At 40.9% G+C, this 26672-nt stretch overlaps 1 protein-coding gene across 1 annotated transcript in view; it reads left to right on the top strand.

Annotated features, from left to right (window-relative positions):
* The window catches only part of vipr1b (vasoactive intestinal peptide receptor 1b), a 233418-nt gene that overhangs the window by 100252 nt on the left and 106494 nt on the right, over window positions 1-26672 (top strand). The window contains exon 4 of the mRNA XM_065019183.1: window positions 16585-16682. Within this exon, the coding sequence (XP_064875255.1) occupies window positions 16585-16682 (98 nt within the window). The remainder of the gene's footprint in view (window positions 1-16584; window positions 16683-26672) is intronic.

Raw genomic sequence — 26672 nt, forward strand, 5'->3', positions numbered from 1 at the left:
GTTAAACCTATTTAGTGTGAGTGTGAATGTGTATGTGTGTGTTTTGTGTGTGTGTGTGAGCATATGTTGTGTGTGTTTGTGTGTTTGTGTGTGTGTTAGAGAGTCAGTGTAGTATGTGTGAGTGTGTGAGTCAGTGCAAAAAAAAGGGGGTCAATGTATATAGTCGGGTAGCCATTTGATTAACTGCTCGGCAGTCTTATGGCTTGGGGATAGATTATAAACTGTTAGGGAGCCTTTTGGTCCCAGACTTGGTGCTCCGGTATCGCTAAGCTGTGCGGTAGCAGAGAGAACAGTCTATGACTTGGGTGGCTGAAGTCTTTGACTATTTTTAGGGCTCTTCCTCTGACACCGCCTGGTATAGATTTCATGTATGGCAGGGGACTCGACCCCAGTGATGTACTAGGCCATACGCACCACCCTCTGTAGTACCAAGCAGTTGCCATACCAAGCGGTGATGCAGCCAGTCAAGATTCTCTCAATGGTGCAGCTGTAGAACTTTTTGAAGATCTGAGGGCTCATGCCAAATCTTTTCAACCTCCCTAAGGGGAAGAGGCGTTGTCGTGCCCTCTTCACGACTTTGTTGGTGTGTTTGGATCATGACAGGTCCTTAGTGATGTGGAAACCGAGGAACTCTCGGCTTGCTCCACTGCAGCCCGTCGATGTGAATGGGGGCATGCTTGGCCCTCCATTTCCTGTAGTCCACGATCAGCTCCTTTGTCTTGCTGACGTTGACGGAGAGATTGTTGTCCTATAGGCCGTCTCATCGTTGTCTGTTATCAGGCCTACCATTTTCCACCAAACTTAATAATGGTGTTGGAGTTATGCGCAGCCAGGAAGTACAGGAGGGGACTAAGCACGCACCCCTAAGGGGCCCCCGTGTTGAGGATCAGCGTATTAGATGTGTTGTTGTCTACCCTCACCACCTCAGGGTGACCCGTCAGGAAGGCCAGGAAGGCATAGTTATTTAAGATACCCATTAGCTATTGCACATGCAGTAGCTACTCTTCCTGGGGCCCACATAAAACGTACAAATACATGATGGAGCTGTCTGCCGTTTTACGGGCTCCTAACCAATTGTGCCATTGTCAAGATGGCATAGCAGTTCAGACGTCTTTTGTCCTCATCTTGTCGTGTCCTGTATATATATATATATTTACAACTTTTTTCACATACATTTTATTTTTATTTTCCATCAACTCATCTTCAAAACACTCTCCTGCAACCCGCCTCACCAATTTATATTTATAAAAAAGTATTATTTACCTCAAATCTGTAATCCTCCAAGAAGCTAGCCAGAAACTAGCCAGAAACTCCAAGAAGCTAGCCAGAAGCTAGCCAGGAGCTAGCCAGAAGCTAGCCCAGAAGCTAATCCAGAAGCTAATCAGAAGCTAGTTCAGAAGCTAGTTCAGAAGCTAGTTAGCTTCTTTACTGGCAAATCGTTAGTATTCAGCTAACCTCGGTTTGTGGTCATCAGCTATCCTTTAGCTCGAAAATCTATCGCCAGTTTTGTACGGCGCAGCGCGGCTCGGAACGGAACATACCGGACCAATTTTTCTCTCCATGTCCCTGGATTTCAACTGCTCTCTGGACATTCATACCCGGATCTCCCAGCTAGCTAGCTGCTATCCGTGTGACTATCGGCTTTCGTCGATTCCGGAGCAAACATCAATTATTCCGGAGCTAGCCAGCTCCGTCAATCACTCCTGAGTTCCATCAATCACTCCTGGGCTGCAGTCACCCCTACGCGGAGCCCCACCGGGCCTTCACAACTGGACTGCCGACGTTATCTACCCGAAGGAGATCCGGCTGGCTCCTCCGTCGCGACGTTACCTGAACGCCCATCTGCGGCCTGCTAACCGTTAGCTGTCTTACCGGCTGCTATCTGAATGGACAATCGTACAATTTATTAATTTTTTATTATTATTATGTTTTCTTATTGGGCCTCTATAACTATATCTATTGTTTTTATTTTTGTTGTTGTTGTGTGATTTGGATTAATCCCCTCTACCACACGGAACCCCACTAATCTACTGACGGAATGCTATGCTAGCTTGCTACCGATGGCCTGGCTAGCTGTCTAAATCGCCGTGACCCCCAACCAACCTCTCCACTCACTGGACCCTTTTGATCACTCGACTAAGCATGCCTCTCCTTAATGTCAATATGTTGGTTAGTGTTTATTGGCTTATTTCACTGTAGAGCCTCTAGTCCTACTCACTATACCTTATCCAACCTATTAGTTCCACCACCCACACATGCAATGACATCTCCTGGTTTCAATTACGTTTCTAGAGACAATATCTCTCTCTTCATCACTCAATACCTAGGTTTACCTCCACTGTATTCACATCCTACCATACCTTTGTCTGTACATTATACCTTGATGCTATTTTATCGCCCCCAGAAACCTCCTTTTACTTTCTGTTCCAGACGTTCTAGACGACCAATTCTTATTGCTTTTAGCCGCACCCTTATTCTACTCCTCCTATGTTCCTCTGGCGATGTAGAGGTGAATCCAGGCCCTGCAGTGCCTAGCTCCACTCCTATTCCCCAGGCGCTCTCTTTTGACGACTTCTGTAACCGTAATAGCCTTGGTTTCATGCATGTTAACATTAGAAGCCTCCTCCCTAAGTTTGTTCTATTCACTGCTTTAGCACACTCTGCCAACCCGGATGTTCTAGCTGTGTCTGAATCCTGGCTTAGGAAGACCACCAAAAATTCCGAAATTTTAATTCCAAACTACAACATTTTCAGACAAGATAGAACTGCCAACGGGGGCGGTGTTGCAATCTACTGCAAAGATAGCCTGCAGAGTTCTGTCCTACTATCCAGGTCTGTACCCAAACAATTTGAACTTCTACTTTTAAAAATCCACCTCTCTAAAAAGAAGTCTCTTACCGTTGCCGCCTGCTATAGACCACCCTCTGCCCCCAGCTGTGCTCTGGACACCATATGTGAACTGATTGCCCCCCATCTATCTTCAGAGCTCGTGCTGCTAGGCGACCTAAACTGGAACATGCTTAACACCCCAGCCATCCTACAATCTAAACTTGATGCCCTCAATCTCACACAAATTATCAATGAACCTACCAGGTACCTCCCCAAAGCCTTAAACACGGGCACCCTCATAGATATCATCCTAACCAACTTCCCCTCTAAATACACCTCTGCTGTCTTCAACCAAGATCTCAGCGATCACTGCCTCATTGCCTGCATCCGTAATGGGTCAGCGGTCAAACGACCTCCACTCATCACTGTAAAACGCTCCCTGAAACACTTCAGCGAGCAGGCCTTTCTAATCGACCTGGCCGGGGTATCCTGGAAGGATATTGATCTCATCCCGTCAATAGAGGATGCCTAGATATTTTTTTTAAATGCCTTCCTAACCATCTTAAATAAACATGCCCCATTCAAGAAATTTAGAACCAGGAACAGATATAGCCCTTGGTTCTCCCCAGACCTGACTGCCCTTAACCAACACAAAAACATCCTATGGCGTTCTGCATTAGCATCGAACAGCCCCCATGATATGCAGCTGTTCAGGGAAGCTAGAAACTATTATACACAGGCAGTTAGAAAAGCTAAGGCTAGCTTTTTCAAGCAGAAATTTGCTTCCTGCAACACTAACTCAAAAAAGTTCTGGGACACTGTAAAGTCCATGGAGAATAAGAACACCTCCTCCCAGCTGCCCACTGCACTGAAGATAGGAAACACTGTCACCACTGATAAATCCACCATAATTGAGAATTTCAATAAGCATTTTTCTACGGCTGGCCATTCTTTCCACCTGGCTACTCCTACCCCGGTCAACAGCACTGCACTCCCAACAGCAACCCCATTTCTCCTTCTCCCAAATCCATTTAGCTGATGTTCTGAAAGAGCTGCAAAATCTGGACCCCTACAAATCAGCCGGGCTAGACAATCTGGACCCTTTCTTTCTAAAATTATCTGCCGAAATTGTTGCCACCCCTATTACTAGCCAGTTCAACCTCTCTTTCGTGTCGTCTGAGATTCCCAAAGATTGGAAAGCAGCTGCGGTCATCCCCCTCTTCAAAGGGAGGAACACTCTTGACCCAAACTGCTACAGACCTATATCTATCCTACCATGCCTTTCTAAGGTCTTCGAAAGCCAAGTCAACAAACAGATTACCGACCATTTCGAATCTCACCATACCTTCTCTGCTATGCAATCTGGTTTCAGAGCTGGTCATGGGTGCACCTCAGCCACGCTCAAGGTCCTAAACGATATCTTAACCGCCGGCGATAAGAAACATTACTGTGCAGCCATATTCATTGATCTGGCCAAGGCTTTCGACTCTGTCAATCACCACATCCTCATCGGCAGACTCGACAGCCTTGGTTTCTCAAATGATTGCCTCGCCTGGTTCACCAACTACTTCTCTGATAGAGTTAAATGTGTCAAATCGGAGGGTCTGCTGTCCGGACCTCTGGCAGTCTCTATGGGGGTGCCACAGGGTTCAATTCTTGGACCGACTCTCTTCTCTGTATACATCAATGAGGTCGCTCTTGCTGCTGGTGAGTCTCTGATCCACCTCTACGCAGACGACATCATTCTGTATACTTCCGGCCCTTCTTTGGACACTGTGTTAACAACCCTCCAGGCAAGCTTCAATGCCATACAACTCTCCTTCCGTGGCCTCCAATTGCTCTTAAATACAAGTAAAACAAAATGCATGCTCTTCAACCGATCGCTACCTGCACCTACACGCCTGTCCAACATCACTACTCTGGAAGGCTCTGACTTAGAATACGTGGACAACTACAAATACTTAGGTGTCTGGTTAGACTGTAAACTCTCCTTCCAGACCCATATCAAACATGTCCAATCCAAAGTTAAATCTGGAATTGGCTTCCTATTTCGCAACAAAGCATCCTTCACTCATGTTGCCAAACATACCCTTGTAAAACTGACCATCCTACCAATCCTCGACTTTGGCGATGTCATTTACAAAATAGCCTCCAATACCCTACTCAACAAATTGGATGCAGTCTATCACAGTGCAATCCGTTTTGTCACCAAAGCCCCATATACTACCCACCATTGCGACCTGTACGCTCTCGTTGGCTGGCCCTCGCTTCATACTCGTCGCCAAACCCACTGGCTCCATGTCATCTACAAGACCCTGCTAGGTAAAGTCCCCCCTTATCTCAGCTCGCTGGTCACCATAGCATCTCCCACCTGTAGCACACGCTCCAGCAGGTAAATCTCTCTAGTCACCCCCAAAACCAATTCTTTCTTCGACCGCCTCTCCTTCCAGTTCTCTGCTGCCAATGACTGGAACGAACTACAAAAATCTCTGAAACATGAAACACTTATCTCCCTCACTAGCTTTAAGCACCAACTGTCAGAGCAGCTCACAGATTACTGCACCTGTACATAGCCCACCTATAATTTAGCCCAAACAATTACCTCTTTCCCAACTGTATTTAATTTATTTATTTATTTTGCTCCTTTGCACCCCATTATTTTTATTTCTACTTTGCACATTCTTCCATTGCAAAACTACCATTCCAGTGTTTTACTTGCTATATTGTATTTACTTTGCCACCATGGCATTTTTTGCCTTTACCTCCCTTCTCACCTCATTGCTCACATTGTATATAGACTTGTTTATACTGTATTATTGACTGTATGTTTGTTTTACTCCATGTGTAACTCTGTGTCGTTGTATCTGTCGAATTGCTTTGCTTTATCTTGGCCAGGTCGCAATTGTAAATGAGAACTTGTTCTCAACTTGCCTACGTGGTTAAATAAAGGTAAAATAAAAATAAAAAAAAATACAAATTTGCATGAAATCCCTGTCATTTGCACGAAGAAGAGACGGAGGTATCGGGGACCTGACGGCGAGTGAGTAATCCCCCCTCTACCATCAGTCCTATTAGCCAACGTGCAATCATTGGATAACAAAATGGATGAGCTCCGATCAAGACTATCCTACCAACGGGACATTAAACTGTAATATCTTATGCTTCACCGAGTAGTGGCTGAACGACGACATAGATAACATACAGCTGGCTGGGTTTTCAGTCCATCGGCAAGATTGAACAGCTGCCTCAAGGGGTGTATTAAGGAAGTCTCAAGGTTTTTCTCGCCTGAGGTAGAGTACTGTATCGCATGATAAGCTGTAGACCACACTATTTACCAAGAGAGTTTTCATCTGTATTTTTCATAGTTGTCTATTTACCACCACAAACTGATCCTGCGCTATGACGACACTCAACGAGCTGTATAAGGCAAAAAGCAAACAAGAAAATGCTCATCCAGAGGCGGTGCTCCTAGTGGCCGGGGACTTTAATGCAGGGAAACTTAAATCCGTTTTACCTAATATCTACCAGCATGTTAAATGTGCAACCAGAGGGGGAAAAAACTCTAGACCACCTTTACTCCACACACAGAGAAGAGTACAAAGCTCTCCCTCACCCTCCATTTGGCAAATCTGACAATAATTCTATCCTCCTGATTCCTGCTTACAGGCAAAAACGAAAGCAGGAAGTATTAGTGAAATGCTTAATAAGGAAGTCGTCAGGTGACGCAGATGCTACAGGAGTATTTTGCTAGCACAGTCTGTAATATGTTCCAGGATTCTTCCGATTACATTGAGGAGTACACCACATCAGTTACTGGATTCATCAATAAGTGCATCAATGACGTCATCCCCACAGTGACCATATGTACATACCCTAACCAGAAGTCATGGATTACAGGCAACATCCGCACTGAGCTAAAGGGTAGAGGACTATTATTAAGGTGCCGACAGAGATGGTCGCCTCGCTTCAGGTCCTTAGGAAACCATGCAGTCATTTTTTTTTTCATGTATAATTTTTACATTGTTGGCCATAAAATCTCAAGTGTTATATACAGCCGGGAAGAACTATTGGATATAAAACATTATGACCAGGAATACGACTTTCCCTAAAATCACTAACCTTTGATGATCTTCATCAGACGACACTCATAGGACATCATGTTACACAATACATGTATGTTTTGTATGTATGTTTTGTTCGATAATATGCATATTTATCTCCAAAAATCTCAGTTTACATTGGCGCCTTACGTGCAGTAATGTTTTGCTTCCAAAACATCCGGTGATTTTGCAGAAATACTCATAATAAACATTGATACAAGATACTAGTGTTATTCACAGAATTAAAGATACACTTCTCCTTAATGCAACCGCTGTGTCAGATTTCAAAAAAACTTTACGGAAAAAGCATCATCTGAGAACGGCGCTCAGAACCCAAAACAGCCAGAGGAATATCCGCCATTTTGGAATCAACAAAGTTAGAAAGAACACCATAAATATTCACTTACCTTTGATGATCTTCATCAGAAGGCACTCCCAGGAATCCCAGTTCGACAATAAATTACTGATTTGTTCCATAAAGTTCCATCATTTATGTCCAAATAGCCACTTGTTGTTAGCGTGTTCAGCCCATTAATCCATCTTCATGAGGCGCAGGCACTTCATCCAGACAAAAACTCAAAAAGTTCCGTTACAGTCCTTTAGAAACATGTAAAACGATGTATGGAATCAATCGTTAAGGTGTTTTTAACATAAAACATCAATAATGTTCCAACCGGAGAATTCCTTTGTCTTCAGAAAAGCACTGGAACGAGTGGTAACTCTGTCGGGAGCGCGCGTCATGAGACCAAGGCTCTCTGCCAGACCACTGACTCAAAGAGGTCTCATGAGCCCCCGCTCCTTTATAGTAGAATCCTCATTCAAGTTTCAAAAGATGGTTGACATCTTAGTGGAAGCCTTAGGAAGTGCAACCTCATCCATATCTCAATATGTATTCGGTAGGCCAAGCTTGAAAAACTACAAACCTCAGATGTCCCACTTCCTGGTTGGTTATTTCTCAGGTTTTCGCATGCCATATGAGTTTTGTTATACTCGCAGACATCATTCAAACAGTTTTAGAAACTTCAGAATGTTTTCTATCCAAATATACTAATAATATGCATATATTAGCATCTGGAACAGAGTAGGAGGCAGTTAACTCTGGGCACGCTATTCATCCAAAAGTGAAAATGCTGCCCCCTATCCCAAAAAGGTTATTAAGCAGACGCCTCGACGGCCCTGAAGGAACTTCACTGGACTCTATTTTCAGTTGCAGTTGGAAGTTTACATACACCTTAGCCAAATACATTTAAACTCAGTTTTTCAAAATTCCTGACATTTAATCCTAGTAAAGACTCCCAGTTTTAGGTCAGTTAGGATCACCACTTTATTTTAAGAATGTGAAATGTCAGAATAATAATACGGAGAATTATTTATTTCAGCTTTTATTGATTTCATCACATTCCCAGTGGGCCAGAAGTTTACATACAGTCAATTAGTATTTGGTAGCATTGCCTTTAAATTGTTTAACTTGGGTCAAACGTTTTGGGTAGCCTTTCACAAGCGTCCCACAATAAATTGGGTGAATTTTGGCCCATTCCTCCTGACAGAGCTGGTGTAACTGAGTCAGGTTTGTAGGCCTCCTTTTTATTTATTTTTATTTCACCTTTATTTAACCAGGTAGGCAAGTTGAGAACAAGTTCTCATTTACATTGCGACCTGGCCAAGATAAAGCAAAGCAGTTCGACAGATACAACGACACAGAGTTACACATGGAGTAAGACAAACATACAGTCAATAATACAGTATAAACAAGTATATATACAATGTGAGCAAATGAGGTGAGAAGGGAGGTAAAGGCAAAAAAGGCCATGGTGGCAAAGTAAATACAATATAGCAAGTAAAACACTGGAATGGTAGTTTTGCAATGGAAGAATGTGCAAAGTAGAAATAAAAATAAATTAATTAATTAAATACAGTTGGGAAAGAGGTAGTTGTTTGGGCTAAATTATAGGTGGGCTATGTACAGGTGCAGTAATCTGTGAGCTGCTCTGACAGTTGGTGCTTAAAGCTAGTGAGGGAGATAAGTGTTTCCAGTTTCAGAGATTTTTGTAGTTCGTTCCAGTCATTGGCAGCAGAGAACTGGAAGGAGAGGCGGCCAAAGAAAGAATTGGTTTTGGGGGTGACTAGAGACATATACCTGCAGGAGCGTGTGCTACAGGTGGGAGATGCTATGGTGACCAGCGAGCTGAGATAAGGGGGGACTTTACCTAGCAGGGTCTTGTAGATGACATGGAGCCAGTAGGTTTGGCGACGAGTATGAAGCAAGGGCCAGCCAACGACAGCGTACAGGTCGCAATGGTGGGTAGTATATGGGGCTTTGGTGACAAAACGGATTGCACTGTGATAGACTGCATCCAATTTGTTGAGTAGGGTATTGGAGGCTATTTTGTAAATGACATCGCCAAAGTCGAGGATTGGTAGGATGGTCAGTTTTACAAGGGTATGTTTGGCAGCATGAGTGAAGGATGCTTTGTTGCGAAATAGGAAGCCAATTCTAGATTTAACTTTGGATTGGAGATGTTTGATATGGGTCTGGAAGGAGAGTTTACAGTCTAACCAGACACCTAAGTATTTGTAGTTGTCCACGTATTCTAAGTCAGAGCCTTCCAGAGTAGTGATGTTGGACAGGCGTGTAGGTGCAGGTAGCGATCGGTTGAAGAGCATGCATTTTGTTTTACTTGTATTTAAGAGCAATTGGAGGCCACGGAAGGAGAGTTGTATGGCATTGAAGCTTGCCTGGAGGGTTGTTAACACAGTGTCCAAAGAAGGGCCGGAAGTATACAGAATGGTGTCGTCTGCGTAGAGGTGGATCAGAGACTCACCAGCAGCAAGAGCGACCTCATTGATGTATACAGAGAAGAGAGTCGGTCCAAGAATTGAACCCTGTGGCACTCCTTGCTCACACAAGCTTTGTCAGTTCTGTCCACAAATTTTCTATGGGATTGAGGTCAGGGCTTTGTGATGGCCACTCCAATACATTGACTTTGTTTTCCTTAAGCAATTTTGCCACAACTTTGGAAGTATGCTTGGGGTCATTGTCCATATGGAAGACTCATTTGCCACCAAGCTTTAACTTCCTGACTGATGTCTTGAGATGTTGCTTCAATATAGCCACATCATTTTTTCCTCATAATGCAATCTATTTTGTGAATTGCACCAGTCCCTCCTGCAGCAAAGCACCCTGTCACGGTTTTCTAATGGTGAATGAGAGTCGGACCAAAATGCAGCGTGTATATTGCGATCCATGTTTAATAGAACAACGTAACACGAATCTAAATACAATTACTACAAAAAAAACAATAAACGTAAAGAAAACCGAAACAGCCTATACTGGTGTAACCTAACAATGACAGGAACAAGGACACTAAGGACAATCACCCACAATACAACCAAAGAATATGGCTGCCTAAATATGGTTCCCAATCAGAGACAACGATAAACACCTGCCTCTGATTGAGAACCACTTCAGACAGCCATAGACTTATCTAGAACACCCCACTAGCTACAATCCCCCATAATACACACCACATACAAAAACCCATGCCACACCCTGGCCTGACCAAATAAATAAAGATAAACACAAAATACTTCGACCAGGGCGTGACACACCCCCACAACATGATGCTGCCACCTCTTTGCATCACGGTTGGGATGGTGTTCTTCAGCTTGCAAGCCCCCCCTTTTCCTCCCAACATAACAGTTATATTTTTGTGTCATCAGACCAGAGGACATTTCTCCAAAAAGTACGATCTTTGTCCCCATGTGCAGGTGCAAACCGTAGTTTGGCTTTTTATGGCAGTTTTGGAGCAGTGGCTTCTTCCTTGCTGAGCCACCTTTCAGGTATGTCGATATAGGGCTAATTTTACTGTGTATATAGATACTTTTGTACCCGTTTCCTCCAGCATCTTCACAAGGTCCTTTGCTGTTGTTCTGGGATTGATTTGCACTTTTTGCACCAAAGTACATCCATCTCTAGGAGACAGAATGCATCTCCTTCCTTAGTGGTATGATGGCTGCGTGGTCCCATGGTGTTTATACTTGCTTACTATTGTCTGTACAGATGAACGTGGTACCTTCAGGCGTTTGGAAATTTCTCCCAAGGATGAACCAGACTTGCGGAGGTCTACAGTTTTTTTTCTGAGGTCTTGGCTGATTTCTTTAGATTTTCCCATGATGTCAAGCAAAGAGGCACTGAGTTTGAAGGTAGGCCTTGAAATACATCCACAGATACACCTCCAAATGATGTCAATTAGCCTATCAGAAGCTTCTAAAGCCATGACATAATTTTATGGAATTTTCAATTTAGTAATGTAAACTTCTGACCCACTGGAATTGTGATGCAGTGATTTGTAAGTGAATTAATCTGTCTGTAAACAATTGTTGAAAAAAGTACTTGTCATGCACAAAGTAGATGTCCTAACCGACTTGTCAAAACTATAGTTTGTTAACAAGAAATTTGTGGAGTGGTTGAAAAACAAGTTTTTAACAAAGCTAATCTGAGAACAAGGCTTCCTAAATTCTATCAGCATATCGAATGCACAACACGAGCTGGTAGTATTCTGGATCATTGCTACTCTAACTTCAGCGATGCATACAAAGCCCTCCCTTCGGGAAAAAATCTGACTATGACTCTTTTTTGTTGCTCCCAGCCTATAGACAGAATCTAGAACAGGAAACGCCCTTGCTCAGGTCTATCCAATGCTGGTCTGACCAATCGGATTCCACGCTTCAAGATTGCTTTGATCACGTGGACTGGGATAAGTTCAGGGTAGCCTCAGACAATAACATTGACATATACGCTGATTCGGTGAGCGAGTTTATTAGCCAGTGCATCTGTGATGTTTTACCCATTGTGACTATTAAAACCTTCCCTAACCAGAAACCGTGGATTGATGGCATCATTTGAGCAAAACTGAAAGCGCGAACCACTGCTTTTAACCAGGGCAAGGTGACGGGAAACATGACCGAATACAAACAGTGTAGTTATTCCCTCATCAAAGCAATCAAACAAGCTAAGCGTCAGTATAGAGACAAAGTAGAGTTGCAATCGAACGGCTCAGACACAAGAGGTATGTGGCAGGGTCTACAGTCAATCACGGATTACAAAAAGAAAACCAGCACCATCACGGACATTGACTTCTTGCTCCCAGACAAATTAAACAACTATTTTGCTGGCTTTAAGGACAATACAGTGCCACTGACACGGCCCGCTACCAAAGCCTGTGGGCTCTCCTTCTCCGTGGCCAACGTGAGTAAAAACATTTACATTTATTAACCTTCATAATCCTGCCAGCCCAGACAGAATCCCCAGCTGCGTCCTCAGAGCGCAGACCAGCTGTCTGGTGTGTTTACGGACATATTCCATCCATCACTATCCCAGTCTGCTGTGCTCACATGCTTCAAGATGGCCACCACTGTTCCTGTCCCCTAGAACGCTAAGGTAATTGAGCTAAATGACAATCACCCCGTAGCACTCACTTCTGTCATCATGAAGTGCTTTGAGAGGCTATTTAAGGATCATATCACCTCTACCCTACCTGTCACCCTAGACCCACTCCAATTTGCTTACTGCCCCAATAGGTCCATAAACGATGCAATCTCAATCACACTGCCCTATCCCATCTGGACAAGAGGAATACCTATGTAAAAAATAATCTACAACTGTTTTACCTGAGTAACCTACAGTACCAGTCTATACATAACTGAGTAACCTACAGTACCAGTCTATACATAACTGAGTAACCTACAGTACCAGTCTATACATAACTGAGTAACCTTCAGTTACTCTGGTAACAGATCATTCCATGATGACATGACTCTATACATAACTGAGTAACCTTCAGTTACTCTGGTAACAGATCATTCCATGATGACATGACTCTATACATAACTGAGTAACCTCTGGTAACAGATCATTCCATGATGACATGACTCTATACATAACTGAGTAACCTCAGGTAAGAGATCATTCCATGATGACATGACTCTATACATAACTGAGTAACCTCTGGTAACAGATCATTCCATGATGACATGACTCTATACATAACTGAGTAACCTTCAGTTACTCTGGTAACAGATCATTCCATGATGACATGACTCTATACATAACTGAGTAACCTCTGGTAACAGATCATTCCATGATGACATGACTCTATACATAACTGAGTAACCTCTGGTACAGATCATTCCATGATGACATGACTCTATACATAACTGAGTAACCTCTGGTATCAGATCATTCCATGATGACATGACTCTATACATAACTGAGTAACCTCTGGTAACAGATCATTCCATGATGACATGACTCTATACATAACTGAGTAACCTCTGGTAACAGATCATTCCATGATGACATGACTCTATACATAACTGAGTAACCTCTGGTACAGATCATTCCATGATGACATGACTCTATACATAACTGAGTAACCTCAGGTAAGAGATCATTCCATGATGACATGACTCTATACATAACTGAGTAACCTCAGGTAAGAGATCATTCCATGATGACATGACTCTATACATAACTGAGTAACCTCTGGTAACAGAGCATTCCATGATGACATGACTCTATATATACCTGAGTAACCTCTGGTATCAGATCATTCCATGATGACATGATTCTATATATACCTGAGTAACCTCTGGTATCAGATCATTCCATGATGACATGACTCAATACATAACTGAGTAACCTCTGGTAACAGAGCATTCCATGATGACATGACTCTATATATACCTGAGTAACCTCTGGTATCAGATCATTCCATGATGACATGATTCTATATATAGCTGAGTAACCTCTGGTATCAGATCATTCCATGATGACATGACTCTATACATAACTGAGTAACCTCTGGTACAGAGCATTCCATGATGACATGACTCTATACATACAGTGCCTTGCGAAAGTATTCAGCCCCCTTGAACTTTGCAACCTTTTGCCACATTTCAGGCTTCAAACATAAAGATATAAAACTGTATTTTTTTGTGAAGAATCAACAATAAGTGGGACACAATCATGAAGTGGAACGACATTTATTGGATATTTCAAACTTTCTTAACAAATCAAAAACTGAAAAATTGGGCGTGCAAAATTATTCAGCCCCTTTACTTTCAGTGCAGCAAACTCTCTCCAGAAGTTCAGTGAGGATCTCTGAATGATCCAATGTTGACCTAAATGACTAATGATGATAAATACAATCCACCTGTGTGTAATCAAGTCTCCATATAAATGCACCTGCACTGTGATAGTCTCAGAGGTCCGTTAAAAGCGCAGAGAGCATCATGAAGAACAAGGAACACACCAGGCAGGTCCGAGATACTGTTGTGAAGAAGTTTAAAGCCGGATTTGGATACAAAAGGATTTCCCAAGCTTTAAACATCCCAAGGAGCACTGTGCAAGCGATAATATTGAAATGGAAGGAGTATCAGACCACTGCAAATCTAACAAGACCTGGCCGTCCCTCTAAACTTTCAGCTCATACAAGGAGAAGACTGATCAGAGATGCAGCCAAGAGGCCCATGATCACTCTGGATGAACTGCAGAGATCTACAGCTGAGGTGGGAGACTCTGTCCATAGGACAACAATCAGTCGTATATTGCACAAATCTGGCCTTTATGGAAGAATGGCAAGAAGAAAGCCATTTCTTAAAGATATCCATAAAAAGTGTCGTTTAAAGTTTGCCACAAGCCACCTGGGAGACACACCAAACATGTGGAAGAAGGTGCTCTGGTCAGATGAAACCAAAATGTAACTTTTTGCCAACAATGCAAAACGTTATGTTTGGCGTAAAAGCAACACAGCTCATCACCCTGAACACACCATCCCCACTGTCAAACATGGTGGTGGCAGCATCATGGTTTGGGCCTGCTTTTCTTCAGCAGGGACAGGGAAGATGGTTAAAATTGATGGGAAGATGGATGGAGCCAAATACAGGACCATTCTGGAAGAAAACCTGATGGAGTCTGCAAAAGACCTGAGACTGGGACGGAGATTTGTCTTCCAACAAGACAATGATCCAAAACATAAAGCAAAATCTACAATGGAATGGTTCATAAATAAACATATCCAGGTGTTAGTGGCCAAGTCAAAGTCCAGACCTGAATCCAGTCGAGAATCTGTGGAAAGAACTGAAAACTGCTGTTCACAAATGCTCTCCATCCAACCTCACTGAGCTCGAGCTGTTTTGCAAGGAGGAATGGGAAAAAATTTCAGTCTCTCGATGTGCAAAACTGATAGAGACATACCCCAAGCGACTTACAGCTGTAATCGCAGCAAAAGGTGGCGCTACAAATTATTAACTTAATAAGGGGGCTGAATAATTTTGCATGCCCAATTTTTCAGTTTTTGAATTGTTAAAAAAGTTTGAAATATCCAATAAATGTCGTTCCACTTCATGATTGTGTCCCACTTGTTGTTGATTCTTCACAAAAAAATATAGTTTTATATCTTTATGTTTTGAAGCCTGAAATGTGGCAAAAAGTCGCAAAGTTCAAGGGGGCCGAATACTTTCGCAAGGCACTGTAACTGAGTAACCTCTGGTACAGATCATTCCATGATGGCATGACTCTATACATAACTGAGTAACCTCAGGTAAGAGATCATTCCATGATGACATGACTCTATACATAACTGAGTAACCTCTGGTACAGATCATTCCATGATGACATGACTCTTTACATAACTGAATGACACATTAAATCAGTTTTTGGTTTGCTCTAGTCAATGAAAATGCAATCATAATGGCTTGCATTCGGCGACAGCCCTAGTTCTCATGGACTCAGGAGTGTATGTCTTCTGCCTGTATGACTCAGGCGAAGTTGGGATTTCCCACGTACCATTTCATTAGCTCTTCCAACTGTCCATCAACTCTGGGCGAAATACTCTGTCTATCAAGTCCTGGCTAAACACTGTCTATCAAGTCCTGGCTAAACACTGTCTATCAAGTCCTGGCTAAACACTGTCTATCAAGTCCTGGCTAAACACTGTCCATCAAGTCCTGGCTAAACACTGTCCATCAACTCCTGGCTAAACACTCTGTCCATCAACTCCTGGCTAAACACTGTCTATCAAGTCCTGGCTAAACACTCTGTCCATCAACTCCTGGCTAAACACTCTGTCCATCAACTCCTGGCTAAACACTCTGTCCATCAAGTCCTGGCTGAACACTGTCTATCAAGTCCTGGCTAAACACTCTGTCCATCAAGTCCTGGCTGAACACTGTCTATCAAGTCCTGGCTGAACACTGTCCATCAACTCCTGGCTAAACACTCTGTCCATCAACTCCTGGCTAACCACTCTGTCCATCAACTCCTGGCTAAACACTCTGTCCATCAACTCCTTGCTGAACACTGTCTATCAACTCCTGGCTAAACACTGTCTATCAAGTCCTGGCTAAACACTCTGTCCATCAACTCCTGGCTAAACACTCTGTCCATCAAGTCCTGGCTGAACACTGTCTATCAACTCCTGGCTAAACACTGTCTATCAACTCCTGGCTAAACACTGTCTATCAACTCCTGACTAAACACTGTGTCCATCAACTCCTGGCTAAATCCTTGGATCCTAGCGCATGTATGTTGGAAATATGAATAATCCAAAGTGATTTATAAAATGAACTATTGTTTGTTGTGTGTGTTTCTCAGGGGAACTTCTTCTGGCAGGTGAAAATAGGTTACACTGTTGGACACAGCATCTCCCTGATCTCCCTCATCACATCGATAGTCATACTGAGTATCTTCAGGTAAATACCTACTATAGATTTACTGAGTATCTGCAGGTGGTAACTACCTACTATAGATTTACTGAGTATCTGCAGGTGGTAACTACCTACTATAGATTTACTGAGTATCTGCAGGTGGTAACTACCTACTATAGATTTACTGAGTATCTGCAGGTGGTAACTACCTACTATAGATTTACTGAGTATCTGCAGGTGGTAACTACCTACTATAGATTTACTGAGTATCTGCAGGTGGTAACTACCTACTATAGATTTACTGAGTATCTGCAGGTGGTAACTACCTACTATAGATTTACTGAGTATCTGCAGGTGGTAAATACCTACTATAGATTTACTGAGTATCTGCAGGTGGTAAATACCTACTATAGATTTACTGAGTATCTGCAGGTGGTAACTACCTACTATAGTCATACTGAGTATCTGCAGGTGGTAACTACCTACTATAGATTTACTGAGTATCTGCAGGTGGTAACTACCTACTATAGATTTACTGAGTATCTTCAGGTGGTAACTACCTACTATAGTCATATTGAATATCTGCAGGTGGTAACTACCTACTATAGTCATATTGAATATCTGCAGGTGGTAACTACCTACTATAGATTTACTGAGTATCTGCAGGTGGTAACTACCTACTATAGATTTACTGAGTATCTGCAGGTGGTAACTACCTACAATAGTCTTATTGAATATCTGCAGGTGGTAACTACCTACTATAGATTTACTGAGTATCTGCAGGTGGTAACTACCTACTATAGATTTACTGAGTATCTGCAGGTGGTAATTACCTACTATAGTCATATTGAATATCTGCAGGTGGTAACTACCTACTATAGATTTACTGAGTATCTGCAGGTGGTAACTACCTACTATAGATTTACTGAGTATCTGCAGGTGGTAACTACCTACTATAGTCATACTGAATATCTGCAGGTGGTAACTACCTACTATAGATTTACTGAGTATCTGCAGGTGGTAACTACCTACTATAGTCATACTGAATATCTGCAGGTGGTAACTACCTACTATAGATTTACTGAGTATCTGCAGGTGGTAACTACCTACTATAGATTTACTGAGTATCTGCAGGTGGTAACTACCTACTATAGATTTACTGAGTATCTTCAGGTGGTAACTACCTACTATAGTCATATTGAATATCTGCAGGTGGTAACTACCTACTATAGTCATATTGAATATCTGCAGGTGGTAACTACCTACTATAGATTTACTGAGTATCTGCAGGTGGTAACTACCTACTATAGATTTACTGAGTATCTGCAGGTGGTAACTACCTACAATAGTCTTATTGAATATCTGCAGGTGGTAACTACCTACTATAGATTTACTGAGTATCTGCAGGTGGTAACTACCTACTATAGATTTACTGAGTATCTGCAGGTGGTAATTACCTACTATAGTCATATTGAATATCTGCAGGTGGTAACTACCTACTATAGATTTACTGAGTATCTGCAGGTGGTAACTACCTACTATAGATTTACTGAGTATCTGCAGGTGGTAACTACCTACTATAGTCATACTGAATATCTGCAGGTGGTAACTACCTACTATAGATTTACTGAGTATCTGCAGGTGGTAACTACCTACTATAGTCATACTGAATATCTGCAGGTGGTAACTACCTACTATAGATTTACTGAGTATCTGCAGGTGGTAACTACCTACTATAGTCATACTGAGTATCTGCAGGTGGTAACTACCTACTATAGTCATACTGAGTATCTGCAGGTGGTAACTACCTACTATAGTCATACTGAGTATCTGCAGGTGGTAACTACCTACTATAGATTTACTGAGTATCTGCAGGTGGTAACTACCTACTATAGATTTACTGAGTATCTTCAGGTAAATACCTACTATAGATTTACTGAGTATCTGCAGGTGGTAAATACCTACTATAGATTTACTGAGTATCTGCAGGTGGTAACTACCTACTATAGATTTACTGAATATCTGCAGGTGGTAACTACCTACTATAGATTTACTGAGTATCTGCAGGTGGTAACTACCTACTATAGATTTACTGAGTATCTGCAGGTGGTAACTACCTACTATAGTCATACTGAATATCTGCAGGTGGTAACTACCTACTATAGTCATACTGAATATCTGCAGGTGGTAACTACCTACTATAGATTTACTGAGTATCTGCAGGTGGTAACTACCTACTATAGATTTACTGAGTATCTGCAGGTGGTAACTACCTACTATAGTCATATTGAATATCTGCAGGTGGTAACTACCTACTATAGATTTACTGAGTATCTGCAGGTGGTAACTACCTACTATAGATTTACTGAGTATCTGCAGGTGGTAACTACCTACTATAGATTTACTGAGTATCTGCAGGTGGTAACTACCTACTATAGATTTACTGAGTATCTGCAGGTGGTAACTACCTACAATAGTCATATTGAATATCTGCAGGTGGTAACTACCTACTATAGATTTACTGAGTATCTGCAGGTGGTAACTACCTACTATAGATTTACTGAATATCTGCAGGTGGTAACTACCTACTATAGTCATACTGAATATCTGCAGGTGGTAACTACCTACTATAGATTTACTGAGTATCTGCAGGTGGTAACTACCTACTATAGATTTACTGAGTATCTGCAGGTGGTAACTACCTACTATAGTCATATTGAATATCTGCAGGTGGTAACTACCTACTATAGTCATATTGAATATCTGCAGGTGGTAACTACCTACTATAGATTTACTGAGTATCTGCAGGTGGTAACTACCTACTATAGTCATATTGAATATCTGCAGGTGGTAACTACCTACTATAGATTTACTGAGTATCTGCAGGTGGTAACTACCTACTATAGATTTACTGAGTATCTTCAGGTAAATACCTACTATAGATTTACTGAGTATCTGCAGGTGGTAACTACCTACTATAGATTTACTGAGTATCTGCAGGTGGTAACTACCTACTATAGATTTACTGAGTATCTGCAGGTGGTAACTACCTACTATAGTCATATTGAATATCTGCAGGTGGTAACTACCTACTATAGATTTACTGAGTATCTGCAGGTGGTAACTACCTACTATAGATTTACTGAGTATCTGCAGGTGGTAACTACCTACTATAGATTTACTGAGTATCTGCAGGTGGTAACTACCTACTATAGTCATATTGAATATCTGCAGGTGGTAACTACCTACTATAGATTTACTGAGTATCTGCAGGTGGTAACTACCTACTATAGATTTACTGAGTATCTGCAGGTGGTAACTACCTACTATAGATTTACTGAGTATCTTCAGGTGGTAACTACCTACTATAGTCATATTGAATATCTGCAGGTGGTAACTACCTACTATAGATTTACTGAGTATCTGCAGGTGGTAACTACCTACTATAGTCATATTGAATATCTGCAGGTGGTAACTACCTACTATAGATTTACTGAGTATCTGCAGGTGGTAACTACCTACTATAGTCATATTGAGTATCTTCAGGTAACTACCTACAATAGTCATATTGAGTATCTTCAGGTAACTACCTACAATAGTCATATTGAGTATCTTCAGGTAACTACCTACAATAGTCATATTGAGTATCTTCAGGTAACTACCTACAATAGTCATATTGAGTATCTTCAGGTAACTACCTACTATAGATTTACTGAGTATCTGCAGGTGGTAACTACCTACTATAGTCATATTGAATATCTGCAGGTGGTAACTACCTACTATAGTCATATTGAATATCTGCAGGTGGTAACTACCTACTATAGTCATATTGAATATCTGCAGGTGGTAACTACCTACTATAGTCATATTGAATATCTGCAGGTGGTAACTACCTACTATAGATTTACTGAGTATCTGCAGGTGGTAACTACCTACAATAGTCTTATTGAATATCTTCAGGTGGTAAATACCTACTATAGATTTACTGAGTATCTGCAGGTGGTAAATACCTACTATAGATTTACTGAGTATCTGCAGGTGGTAACTACCTACTATAGTCATACTGAGTATCTGCAGGTGGTAACTACCTACTATAGATTTACTGAGTATCTGCAGGTGGTAACTACCTACTATAGATTTACTGAGTATCTGCAGGTGGTAACTACCTACTATAGATTTACTGAGTATCTTCAGGTAAATACCTACTATAGATTTACTGAGTATCTGCAGGTGGTAACTACCTACTATAGATTTACTGAGTATCTGCAGGTGGTAACTACCTACTATAGATTTACTGAGTATCTGCAGGTGGTAACTACCTACTATAGTCATATTGAATATCTGCAGGTGGTAACTACCTACTATAGATTTACTGAGTATCTGCAGGTGGTAACTACCTACTATAGATTTACTGAGTATCTGCAGGTGGTAACTACCTACTATAGATTTACTGAGTATCTGCAGGTGGTAACTACCTACTATAGTCATATTGAATATCTGCAGGTGGTAACTACCTACTATAGATTTACTGAGTATCTGCAGGTGGTAACTACCTACTATAGATTTACTGAGTATCTGCAGGTGGTAACTACCTACTATAGATTTACTGAGTATCTTCAGGTGGTAACTACCTACTATAGTCATATTGAATATCTGCAGGTGGTAACTACCTACTATAGATTTACTGAGTATCTGCAGGTGGTAACTACCTACTATAGTCATATTGAATATCTGCAGGTGGTAACTACCTACTATAGATTTACTGAGTATCTGCAGGTGGTAACTACCTACTATAGTCATATTGAGTATCTTCAGGTAACTACCTACAATAGTCATATTGAGTATCTTCAGGTAACTACCTACAATAGTCATATTGAGTATCTTCAGGTAACTACCTACAATAGTCATATTGAGTATCTTCAGGTAACTACCTACAATAGTCATATTGAGTATCTTCAGGTAACTACCTACTATAGATTTACTGAGTATCTGCAGGTGGTAACTACCTACTATAGTCATATTGAATATCTGCAGGTGGTAACTACCTACTATAGTCATATTGAATATCTGCAGGTGGTAACTACCTACTATAGTCATATTGAATATCTGCAGGTGGTAACTACCTACTATAGTCATATTGAATATCTGCAGGTGGTAACTACCTACTATAGATTTACTGAGTATCTGCAGGTGGTAACTACCTACAATAGTCTTATTGAATATCTTCAGGTGGTAAATACCTACTATAGATTTACTGAGTATCTGCAGGTGGTAAATACCTACTATAGATTTACTGAGTATCTGCAGGTGGTAACTACCTACTATAGTCATACTGAGTATCTGCAGGTGGTAACTACCTACTATAGATTTACTGAGTATCTGCAGGTGGTAACTACCTACTATAGTCATACTGAGTATCTGCAGGTGGTAACTACCTACTATAGATTTACTGAGTATCTGCAGGTGGTAACTACCTACTATAGTCATATTGAATATCTGCAGGTGGTAACTACCTACTATAGATTTACTGAGTATCTGCAGGTGGTAACTACCTACAATAGTCTTATTGAATATCTGCAGGTGGTAACTACCTACTATAGATTTACTGAGTATCTGCAGGTGGTAAATACCTACTATAGATTTACTGAGTATCTGCAGGTGGTAAATACCTACTATAGATTTACTGAGTATCTGCAGGTGGTAACTACCTACTATAGTCATACTGAGTATCTGCAGGTGGTAACTACCTACTATAGATTTACTGAGTATCTGCAGGTGGTAACTACCTACTATAGATTTACTGAGTATCTTCAGGTGGTAACTACCTACTATAGATTTACTGAGTATCTGCAGGTGGTAACTACCTACTATAGTCATATTGAATATCTGCAGGTGGTAACTACCTACTATAGATTTACTGAGTATCTGCAGGTGGTAACTACCTACTATAGTCATATTGAATATCTGCAGGTGGTAACTACCTACTATAGATTTACTGAGTATCTGCAGGTGGTAACTACCTACTATAGATTTACTGAATATCTGCAGGTGGTAACTACCTACTATAGTCATACTGAATATCTGCAGGTGGTAACTACCTACTATAGATTTACTGAGTATCTGCAGGTGGTAACTACCTACTATAGATTTACTGAGTATCTGCAGGTGGTAACTACCTACTATAGTCATATTGAATATCTGCAGGTGGTAACTACCTACTATAGTCATATTGAATATCTGCAGGTGGTAACTACCTACTATAGATTTACTGAGTATCTGCAGGTGGTAACTACCTACTATAGTCATATTGAATATCTGCAGGTGGTAACTACCTACTATAGATTTACTGAGTATCTGCAGGTGGTAACTACCTACTATAGATTTACTGAGTATCTTCAGGTAAATACCTACTATAGATTTACTGAGTATCTGCAGGTGGTAACTACCTACTATAGATTTACTGAGTATCTGCAGGTGGTAACTACCTACTATAGATTTACTGAGTATCTGCAGGTGGTAACTACCTACTATAGTCATATTGAATATCTGCAGGTGGTAACTACCTACTATAGATTTACTGAGTATCTGCAGGTGGTAACTACCTACTATAGATTTACTGAGTATCTGCAGGTGGTAACTACCTACTATAGATTTACTGAGTATCTGCAGGTGGTAACTACCTACTATAGTCATATTGAATATCTGCAGGTGGTAACTACCTACTATAGATTTACTGAGTATCTGCAGGTGGTAACTACCTACTATAGATTTACTGAGTATCTGCAGGTGGTAACTACCTACTATAGATTTACTGAGTATCTTCAGGTGGTAACTACCTACTATAGTCATATTGAATATCTGCAGGTGGTAACTACCTACTATAGATTTACTGAGTATCTGCAGGTGGTAACTACCTACTATAGTCATATTGAATATCTGCAGGTGGTAACTACCTACTATAGATTTACTGAGTATCTGCAGGTGGTAACTACCTACTATAGTCATATTGAGTATCTTCAGGTAACTACCTACAATAGTCATATTGAGTATCTTCAGGTAACTACCTACAATAGTCATATTGAGTATCTTCAGGTAACTACCTACAATAGTCATATTGAGTATCTTCAGGTAACTACCTACAATAGTCATATTGAGTATCTTCAGGTAACTACCTACTATAGATTTACTGAGTATCTGCAGGTGGTAACTACCTACTATAGTCATATTGAATATCTGCAGGTGGTAACTACCTACTATAGTCATATTGAATATCTGCAGGTGGTAACTACCTACTATAGTCATATTGAATATCTGCAGGTGGTAACTACCTACTATAGTCATATTGAATATCTGCAGGTGGTAACTACCTACTATAGATTTACTGAGTATCTGCAGGTGGTAACTACCTACAATAGTCTTATTGAATATCTTCAGGTGGTAAATACCTACTATAGATTTACTGAGTATCTGCAGGTGGTAAATACCTACTATAGATTTACTGAGTATCTGCAGGTGGTAACTACCTACTATAGTCATACTGAGTATCTGCAGGTGGTAACTACCTACTATAGATTTACTGAGTATCTGCAGGTGGTAACTACCTACTATAGTCATACTGAGTATCTGCAGGTGGTAACTACCTACTATAGATTTACTGAGTATCTGCAGGTGGTAACTACCTACTATAGTCATATTGAATATCTGCAGGTGGTAACTACCTACTATAGATTTACTGAGTATCTGCAGGTGGTAACTACCTACTATAGTCATATTGAATATCTGCAGGTGGTAACTACCTACTATAGATTTACTGAGTATCTGCAGGTGGTAACTACCTACAATAGTCTTATTGAATATCTGCAGGTGGTAACTACCTACTATAGATTTACTGAGTATCTGCAGGTGGTAAATACCTACTATAGATTTACTGAGTATCTGCAGGTGGTAAATACCTACTATAGATTTACTGAGTATCTGCAGGTGGTAACTACCTACTATAGTCATACTGAGTATCTGCAGGTGGTAACTACCTACTATAGATTTACTGAGTATCTGCAGGTGGTAACTACCTACTATAGATTTACTGAGTATCTTCAGGTGGTAACTACCTACTATAGATTTACTGAGTATCTGCAGGTGGTAACTACCTACTATAGTCATATTGAATATCTGCAGGTGGTAACTACCTACTATAGATTTACTGAGTATCTGCAGGTGGTAACTACCTACTATAGTCATATTGAATATCTGCAGGTGGTAACTACCTACTATAGATTTACTGAGTATCTGCAGGTGGTAACTACCTACAATAGTCTTATTGAATATCTGCAGGTGGTAACTACCTACTATAGATTTACTGAGTATCTGCAGGTGGTAACTACCTACTATAGATTTACTGAGTATCTGCAGGTGGTAACTACCTACTATAGATTTACTGAGTATCTGCAGGTGGTAAATACCTACTATAGTCATATTGAATATCTGCAGGTGGTAACTACCTACTATAGATTTACTGAGTATCTGCAGGTGGTAACTACCTACTATAGATTTACTGAGTATCTGCAGGTGGTAACTACCTACTATAGATTTACTGAATATCTGCAGGTGGTAACTACCTACTATAGTCATACTGAATATCTGCAGGTGGTAACTACCTACTATAGATTTACTGAGTATCTGCAGGTGGTAACTACCTACTATAGTCATATTGAATATCTGCAGGTGGTAACTACCTACTATAGTCATACTGAGTATCTGCAGGTGGTAACTACCTACTATAGTCATACTGAGTATCTGCAGGTGGTAACTACCTACTATAGATTTACTGAGTATCTGCAGGTGGTAACTACCTACTATAGATTTACTGAGTATCTTCAGGTGGTAACTACCTACTATAGATTTACTGAGTATCTTCAGGTAAATACCTACTATAGATTTACTGAGTATCTGCAGGTGGTAACTACCTACTATAGATTTACTGAGTATCTGCAGGTGGTAACTACCTACTATAGATTTACTGAGTATCTGCAGGTGGTAACTACCTACTATAGATTTACTGAATATCTGCAGGTGGTAACTACCTACTATAGATTTACTGAGTATCTGCAGGTGGTAACTACCTACTATAGTCATACTGAATATCTGCAGGTGGTAACTACCTACTATAGTCATACTGAATATCTGCAGGTGGTAACTACCTACTATAGATTTACTGAGTATCTGCAGGTGGTAACTACCTACTATAGATTTACTGAGTATCTGCAGGTGGTAACTACCTACTATAGTCATATTGAATATCTGCAGGTGGTAACTACCTACTATAGATTTACTGAGTATCTGCAGGTGGTAACTACCTACTATAGATTTACTGAGTATCTGCAGGTGGTAACTACCTACTATAGTCATATTGAATATCTGCAGGTGGTAACTACCTACTATAGATTTACTGAGTATCTGCAGGTGGTAACTACCTACTATAGATTTACTGAGTATCTGCAGGTGGTAACTACCTACTATAGATTTACTGAGTATCTGCAGGTGGTAACTACCTACTATAGATTTACTGAGTATCTGCAGGTGGTAACTACCTACTATAGTCATATTGAATATCTGCAGGTGGTAACTACCTACTATAGATTTACTGAGTATCTGCAGGTGGTAACTACCTACTATAGATTTACTGAGTATCTGCAGGTGGTAACTACCTACTATAGTCATACTGAGTATCTGCAGGTGGTAACTACCTACTATAGATTTACTGAGTATCTTCAGGTAAATACCTACTATAGATTTACTGAGTATCTGCAGGTGGTAACTACCTACTATAGTCTTATTGAATATCTTCAGGTGGTAACTACCTACTATAGATTTACTGAGTATCTGCAGGTGGTAACTACCTACTATAGTCATATTGATTATCTTCAGGTGGTAACTACCTACTATAGTCATACTGAGTAAATTTCAGGTAATTACTTGCTATTGTCATACCCAAAGGACTGGGCAATCTCGCTCTCCGATGCCAACGTGAGTAAGGTC

The sequence above is a fragment of the Oncorhynchus nerka genome, linkage group LG6, assembly GCF_034236695.1.
Source record: "Oncorhynchus nerka isolate Pitt River linkage group LG6, Oner_Uvic_2.0, whole genome shotgun sequence".
Classification (NCBI taxonomy): domain Eukaryota; kingdom Metazoa; phylum Chordata; class Actinopteri; order Salmoniformes; family Salmonidae; genus Oncorhynchus; species Oncorhynchus nerka.